The following is an 8,554-nucleotide window of genomic DNA, read 5'->3' as shown; positions in this document are numbered from 1 at the left end:
GGGAAAAGGCTATGCCTTTTCCCGAGGGTAATGAGGACCCTTTCATGGAATGTCAGGGCCTACAATGCCCCTGACAAGATACACTTGATCAAGCGATGCATTGATCAAGTGCAACCGAACATTTTGCTATTACAGTAAACAAAGATCAAAGATGGAGATGTTAGTTTTTTTTCTAGGAAATTTCAACCCTAGAAATGTAGTTTGGTGGGAGCTCAAGGCGCATCTGGAGGCCTTGTTGCTCTTTGGAAGGAATTAGTAGTGGAGGTGATTGTTATTAGGGCCACTTGGTGGTGGCAATGGCTGAAAATAAATTCAATGCAACTTCAGACAAGTTTCTTCCTTATAAACATATATGGACCTAACAAGACAAATAAGAAAATGCAAGTATGGGGTGAGTTGTCAGAAATATTGAGTAATGACAAGGAGAACTTATTTATTTTGGGAGGAGATTTCAATCCCCTACTTCAGCCTTCAAACAAAATGGGGGGTGTGGGTTGGAACAGGCAGAGCCAAAGAGATTTCAGCTCTTTTGTTATAAGCTCAGGTCTGATAGAAATCCCTTTCAAAATGGGGGATTTCACTTGGATCAATAGGAGGAGTGGCTTCCTAAATATTGCTGAAAGATTGGATAGGTTTTTAATAGCTGGAGATTGGATGGAGAGCCATTGGACTAGTGAAGCGGAGAGTTTACCTATCACGGGATCATACCATTATCCCATATGCCCAAGGATTCAAGATGGTAGTGTTCTAGAGAGATGTCCTTTCAAATTCGAGGCAATGTGGCTTCAAGATGGTTGCATTAGAGACCTTGTTGAACAATGGTGGAAGCACACGCCAGTTAATCCAGGTAATAATGCTTTCACTTTTTTCAAAAAACTCCAGTTTTTAAAGGAACAATTTAAGCGATGGAATAGAGAATCTTTTAGAAATATCTTTAAAGAGAAGGTATATTTAGAAGAGGGCTTAAAAACAGTACATGAGCAAATCATCAGTCATGGGATGGATGAAGATATTTTTAAGAAAGAGAAAATACTTAGCACAAGATATTCAGAGGTCCTAGCTAGAGAGGAGATTTATTGGAGACAAAAGTCTAGAGAAACTTGGTTAAAGGATGGAGACAGAAACACAAAGTTCTTTCACACCTCAGTCAAAGTTAAAAGAGCTCACAACAAGATCTTCTGAATTAAAAAAAAAGATGGGGTGATAATTTCAGATCTCAAACTTATAAATTGGGAAGCCATTGACCATTTCTCAAAAATCTTTAATAGGATGGATAACCAGGACGGTAACATGCCTCACGTTCTGGAGGTCATTCCCTCATGTATCATGGAAGAACACAATAGAAGGTTAATGGAACAAGTGTCATTGGAGGAGGTAAAACATGCTGTCTTTAGCCTAGGAGCAGACAAATCACCAGGGCCGGATGGATTCCCGGCTCTCTTATTTCAAAAGTTTTGGGACATCATACTGGAAGACATCCTTGGGGTTGTAGAGGAATCTAGAAAGGGAGGTTTTATCTTAAAAGATTTCAACAACACTTTCATAGCTTTGATCCCAAAGAAGGCCGAAGTTAACTCTTTTGATGACTTTCGCCCGATATTTCTTTGTAACTCCATTTACAAAATCATTTCTAAAGTCACGACAAACAAACTTAAACCAATTTTGGACCTAGTCATATCAAGTGAGCAAAGTGGTTTTCCTCCAGGAAGGTCTATCTTTGAAGGTATCATTCTCGCCTATGAAGCTGTTCACTCCATCCGAATAGCAAGGACTGAAAAGATGATGATTAAGGTTGACATAAGGAAAGCATATGATGAGGTAAATAGGGAATTTCTTATGAAAGTCCTTCATCATTTTGGTTTCAGCAAGGCATGGATAGCTTGGGTAAGAAGTTGTATTTTCTCCCCAAGATTTTCAGTCATCATAAATGGCAACCCCCAAGGTTTCTTTGAATCTAGAAAAGGCATAAGGAAAGGTGAACCTCTCTCACCATTATTGTTCATCATCATGGCAGAAGTGCTCGGGCGTTTTATCTCCAAGAAATGGGAAGAAGGTGTTTGGAAGGGTGTGCAAATTGCAACAGGAGTAAATCCAATAAGACATCTACAATTTGCAGATGACACCTTTCTCGCAGGTGATGCTTTTGCAAGGGAAGGAAGGGTTATGAAAGAAACCCTGGATATTTATGAAAAAGCCTCAGGGCAAAAATTTAACTGGCACAAGTCTGAAACATTTTTCTTCAATTGTAAACCATGCAAGCAAAGGGAAATATGCAGAATTTTGGGTATGAAAGTGGGTTCCCTACCAGGAAAATACTTAGGAATTCCTTTCTTTGGAGGAGCAAACAAATCAGAGTTGTGGAAAAACCTAATCGACAACTGTATTAATAAAATGGAGGGGTGGAAAAGCAGATGACTTACTTCAGTTGGCAGAATTTTAATGCTGAAAATAGTTGTGTTAGCCATCCCTATTTATTCAATGATGTGCCTAAAAATCCCAAAAAAGGTCATCAATTCAATCCAACAGAAGATGAGAAACTCTTTTTGGAATGGGGCAAATGATCAAGAAAAATTCCCACTATTAGCATGGGACAAAATTTGCCAGGCTAAGATTAGGGGGGGTGCTGGTTTGAGGGACTGGCATAAAATGAACAACGCTCTAGGGGGTAAATTGGTGTGGAATTTTTATTCTAACCCAAACCAGATGTGGGTAACAGTGCTGAGAGCAAAAAACTTAGATTCAGTAGAGGACCACAAAATCTTCACAATCCGCATCCCCCCTAAAGGGTCAGGAATATGGAACTTCATAATGGAGTGCCACAGGGTGGTAATGGACCATCTAACATGGCAGATTGGGGATGAGACAAAAGCCAAATTCTGGGAGGATTCTTGGGCAGGCCACCCTGCAATAAGAGAGTTGGGTGAATTCTCAGAGGCAAAGGATCCGTTGGTGCATTTATGGGGAGACAAGGTAAAGGATTACATGCATAACACGGAGGGAGATTTAGGTAAGGAATGGCTAGGGAAGGATCTTTCGACAATAGGTCTGTCGATTCAGGAGCAACAGAGGCTTAGGAACGTTCTGGAGCAGAGGAAGATTTTCCTCATAGGCAAAGAGGATAAAGTGATCTGGCGTGGTGCAAGGGATGGCAAATATTCAGTGAAATTGGGCTACCAGCTTATGGAAGGTAGGGAGGAGAAACAATAAAAAACATGGGCCCTCTTTTAGAGTAAAGAATGTCTCCCGAAAGCTGGTGCCTTTGCATGGCTAGCTGTTAAGGAAAAATTCTAACAGGGGAAAAAAGAAAAAGGCTCGACTTTGTGGGCCCATCTAAGTGTGTGATGTGCAATCAGTCGGAAGAGTCCATTGATCATTTGCTTTTAACCTGTGAAGTTGTACAGAGGTGCTGGTCTGAACTCCAAAGGAGTTTAAAATGGCAGGGACTGTTACAATGCTCACTAAAAGAGGTTTTTGAGAGCTGGCCCAGGCAATCAAGGAGGTCGACCCTCTCATGTGTTTGGAAAATAAGCCCTTCTATAGTAATATGGGAGATATGGAAAGAACGCAATAGAAGAATTTTTCAGGATAAGATTGAGGATGAGAGACAGTTGTTGTCAAGAATTAATAGGGTTATTGAAGAGGTGGTAAGCTCAGCGGCTTCCCAAACTTTCTCACTATCCACCCCCTTCACCTCAATGGATAGAAACATACACAAAGCTTGGCTAGGAATCAAAATAAGACATGGATCAACGACAAATAGTAAGCGAAAGAGTAATAAAACACTGGAAGCCCAATGGAAACCACCAGAGAAGGGTTGGTTTAAAGTTAATTTTGATGGAGCAGTGCAACAATCTGGTAGACTAGCAGAGGCTGGATTTGCAATGTGGGACGACAATGGAGAGCTAATTAAATATGGAGCCAAAAGTCTTCGGAAGAGCACAAATAATGAGGCTGAAGTCCAAGCAACCCTTCTGGGGATAAGATTAGCAAAAAGAGAAGGCATTCAAAATCTCCATCTAGAAGGGGATTCTTTAATTATAATTCAAGCTATTATGAATGGAGAGATAAATGCATGGCATCTTGAAGGTTTCATAGCAGTAATCATAGAAGAGTTAATTTTTTTTGAAAATTTTAAAATCAGCCACATTAGAAGGGTAGGTAATCAGACTGCGGACAAATTGTCCAAATGGGCTTTGTCATTCGATTCGGAAGGTGAATTAAAATTGGATGACATCCAGGGTATATTACCTCTGGGCGATGTGACATGGCAATTATTGGATGTTTGGTGTGGGAGGTGTGACGACAGGCAGATGATGTCATCTATAAGCATGGCGCCTTGTGCGGAAACGATGGCTTGAAAGCTCGCATAGGTGAAGCATTGAAGTTTCTTACAAATACACAACAATTAAGGTTTGAAATGGCGTCTTATCAGGGATGAAAAAGGGAAATAATATCCGTCCCATTGGAAAGTATGAAATTCCATCATTAAAATGAATGATCAAGTGGAGATTGAATGCGGCTGTAAGGAAACTCTGAGGTGGCAAATGCGCAACAACATGATCCTCGGGATGGCGTGTAACACACACAACTAAGGCTTGTGCAAGATTTATAAATCCAAGGGTAGTAATGCAAATCAGTGTGTGTAGCGAAGATAGAAATTTTTTGAGAAAAACAAGAAGATTTCTTTAAGAGGGAAGAAAGAGAAGGTGCTGCTATCATGGAGGCAAATTTTACAGTCACAACCAAGAAGTAGCAAAAAGGTTTCAAGGGGGCCGTGAGCAGAGACATAATGTTAGGGCTTCTCAGATTCAAGGAGGAGGAAATAATCAACATGGTTTTGAATGTGGTGGAACCTTACTTCATGGAGAATGTGTCTTGGTGGAAGGTCAATTTGGACATCATCTCAATGGTAATAGCCTAGGGTTTGGAGATAGGAGAAAATTTAGACACGGTGAAGTGGGCAGTAACGTCAATCTTTGAAGAAGCAATGCTTGAAGGGATCGACTCCATTTTGGAATGGGCAGTGCCAGGGGTCGGCTTTGACTACTCTGAGGGTTTTGCAGAAACCAAGGATGTGGACGAATTTGGTCTTGTCTCATTTGTCCATTGGATAGGGAAAGTTGACAAGGAAACATATATTTTGGAAAGGGCGAGAGCTTGGGAGAATTTGAAGTGGCTGATTTTGAAGCACGAGCAGGAAGAAAATGAACTGGCCAAAGCATGGTCGAAGGCACATCCCAAAGGCAAGCGCTTAGGGGTGAGGAAGCGAAGGTCTTTCTAGACCAATCTGCAGTAGGTGTAGAAACAACTCAGTTTTAGAATGGGAGTTGGTTTAGGCACATGTGTCAGTCATGGCGGGTGTGAATGGGCAGTAGCATCTATTTTTTTTTTGGTGAATATCAATAGGCGGCTTATGGCTTTTATTTGTCTATGTAAGCCCGAAAGGGGAATGAATGGTCTGTTTCTTTTTTAGTAGTCATCGGAATGCATAACATCCTGTGGAAATCGTGGGAGTGGGATAGTAGGGTGGCTTTTTGTTGTGTAGTTGTTTTTTGGATGCCAATACCATGGTGATTTCGGCAATTGTAAGTATGTCAAGTCTATGATTGGGCTTATATGAAGTCTGAAAGCCTGAATTTTGAAGATGTAATAACTATATTATATAATGAAATAAAAACAATTATTACCAATCAAAAAATAAATAAAAAATTAAATAAATCAGGCACTAAATAGTTAAATACTCAAACCAATAAAATATTAAACATTAATTAAATAATCCTTACAAATTTTTTAATTAAATAAGTACTATAATTCTAAAAATCATAATCAAATGCTCAAATAGATACAATTAAATAATCAAAATAAATATTACTAACTATTAAATCACGCATCAAATAATCAAATAGTCAACCACAACAAAAATAGCTACATAGCCAAATAGATCAACGATACTCACAAACTGAAAGAGCCAAGCTGACAACTGACATGACAAATTGCGCCTAGTGACAATCTTAGACCTAGAGTATGTGAAGCGAACTTATGTCATCTCCGAACCACATAAGCCATTGGAACTAAAGACACGCTCATACCTGTGAATCCAGGTGGAGTCGATGTCTGGTACCTGCAAAGTCCTGCAACCACAAAATGACAATACAACATATACGTATATATATCATAACAGACAAGTGATAGAGAGTCGTGACGACACATCTCACTCACAAATGAATTATGTGGAATTTTCCCTATCACGAAGACAATCAAACAATAGTCAAACACATCTCATAAGCATCTCACCAAATGTAATCATGAAATAGGGTTAGTGTAATCATAATCAATATCAAATCCATGATCAATGTAATCTATCAATAATCTATCACATAATAAACATATAGTCAAATCACATGATCAATAATGATAGTATCAACATCGTATAAATCATCCAAAATAGCATATGACTGATAATGTCTATCTCACAATGCATAACTAAAACACATGAATATTCATCATCCAAATCATCATAAATAGTCACGATAAGTCTATCACGCATGAAATAAAAGTCAACTCTAATAAAAACAAGTCAAGTGAAGGGTGGACACTACATGCGACACATGGTGGGTCCCGCTCCCGCACAAAGGCCGGTTGTGCTTCTTTGAAAGTGAACCTCACCGTTTGCCATGCGTCACAACCGTAGGGAATTAAAATAATCCCATGAAGCTATTTTAAAGAAGAACTGCAGGTTCTCCACTTGTCTCTACTGCAAAGAAGCTTCATTGAGAGACTCGAAAGGACCACCAAGGTCTTTGATTGGTAAACACGTATACCGATAACATCACTGCAGGTGGACAATGATTATCGATTGTTAGGATACTGTTAGACAATTCAAATAACCGGAAGACAACTGCGAGGGGGGTGAATCAGTTGTCACAGATTACCAGAACATTTAGCATTAAAACTTTAATACCGGAACCCAAAACATTAATATCGGAATGCTTAAACCAAATACCAGAATAGTAGTTAAACTAATTAAGCATAAACAATAATCACAAAATAAAAACCATCCACATGACACCAAGATTTATACATGGAAAACCCGGTAAAGGGAAAAACCAAGATGGGAAGCCTAACCATGGTCAGATAATACTTCTGTAGTAAGTATGTGAATTACAATTGAGGGGCCTACACTTGTAGGAAGGACAACAACCTAGAGCGCACTGCTCATCACAAAAGGAGCCTCACTGACTACATAGAAATCTAGACTACAATCCGGAAGAATGAATGAACTACAAAGATAGCATCTCCTATGCGTGAGTATAGTTCTGACTAAGCTCAATACTGGAGGACTAAATCCTCTTACATAAACCCAATTCAATCTCCAGTGATCGACCAAATCCTTTTCCTGAATGATATTTCATTATTCGCACATTACATATCCTCACACACATGATCTACAATGAGATCTTACATCATATATATACAAACCCTCGACCATAAACAATCAGGTCGGCCACCAGACAATAAACCAATTACATAATTATAGAACATGTCGGCCTTAGACCAAACAAATAATATCCAACCATAAGACATCCTGAAAACACATCGAGAGGTCCAATCCACACGTTTCATTAAATCAGTCCATAACCTAGATCAACCGAGACCCAATATAGGTCCACATGCTAAAGCAATGATCTCCATTCACCAAGTCTAGAACATGATCACCAACAACATCCTGAATCTCCACCAAAAGCTGCACCAACACCACTTATGCATATCATCAAAAGCTCTGTTGGTGAAACCCTCACCGGAACCAGAAGCCAAGATTCCAATCAAATATGATAGCATTTGATCACCAGACCAAAACCAATTGACTGAATATGAACATGAGTATCATGAATAATCCAATTCCATAACCAAACCATACTGGTGTTGGGAAAAAATGGTGTCTCAACCTTGCATTTATGCGAGGTTACTATTTATAGTAAGTTTTCATTTGAGCACGAAATGGTGCGAAACTCTCCTTGAAGCTTCTGGTTGGCTAGATAAGCATTCCGGTAAAGTTGCGTCACAAGGTCACAGCTAGTTTTGAAGATATTAAAGTTTTCGTCTTGGAGGGGTGCGATAAAATGTTTAAACTTAATTTTGGGGGATTTAGAGGCTCCAAAACATCCTGAAAAGTGGTCGTAACTGGCACAACAGGTTATGAGGTGATAGAGAACTTCGCGAGCTTTCTGGCGCTTCAAACGGTTCGTCAATCGGACACCCGGTTCTCAAGTTATGGCCTCCGGAAGTTTGTACTCCTGAAATAGGAAAAATAATTTGTATCGGATACATAAATGAGCTGTAAAAGGGAGCGACATGTGTTGATGTGTGCTTTAACATGTCATAGGGCATCTAGAAGGGAGATAAGGTCGGCTACACCTTATTGGGTGGTTTTAGCCCATGGTTTTGTAATACCGTTTGACGGTTTCTTGTATTGTATCTCCTATTTATGAGGTGTGTGAGATAAAGGTTGTGTGTAAGAGTCTTATGGCTATTGAGTTGCCTCTGAATCTCTGAT

General features: G+C 39.5%; 1 protein-coding gene across 1 annotated transcript; it reads left to right on the top strand.

Moving 5' to 3' along the window:
- The first annotated feature begins 2,808 nt into the window (after window positions 1-2,808).
- On the top strand, window positions 2,809-4,358 carry LOC131857467 (uncharacterized). Its single transcript, XM_059210102.1, has 2 exons — window positions 2,809-3,187; window positions 3,295-4,358. Exons 1-2 carry the CDS (start codon window positions 2,809-2,811, stop codon window positions 4,356-4,358), a joined length of 1,443 nt encoding a protein of 480 aa, XP_059066085.1.
- Window positions 4,359-8,554: the final 4,196 nt, after the last annotated feature.

The sequence above is a fragment of the Cryptomeria japonica genome, chromosome 1 (assembly GCF_030272615.1).
Source record: "Cryptomeria japonica chromosome 1, Sugi_1.0, whole genome shotgun sequence".
In the NCBI taxonomy this organism is placed as follows: domain Eukaryota; kingdom Viridiplantae; phylum Streptophyta; class Pinopsida; order Cupressales; family Cupressaceae; genus Cryptomeria; species Cryptomeria japonica.
The sequence above is the reverse complement of the archived record's forward strand: the minus strand, read 5'-3'. Positions and strand labels throughout refer to the sequence as shown.

Coding starts and splice junctions, on each gene's coding strand:
- LOC131857467 (XM_059210102.1), top strand. CDS start 2,809: ATGGAGTGCCACAGGGTGGTAATGGACCATCTAACATGGCAGATTGGG. Junction 3,188..3,294: donor GGGCTACCAGCTTATGGAAG/GTAGGGAGGAGA, acceptor AAATTCTAACAG/GGGAAAAAAGAAAAAGGCTC.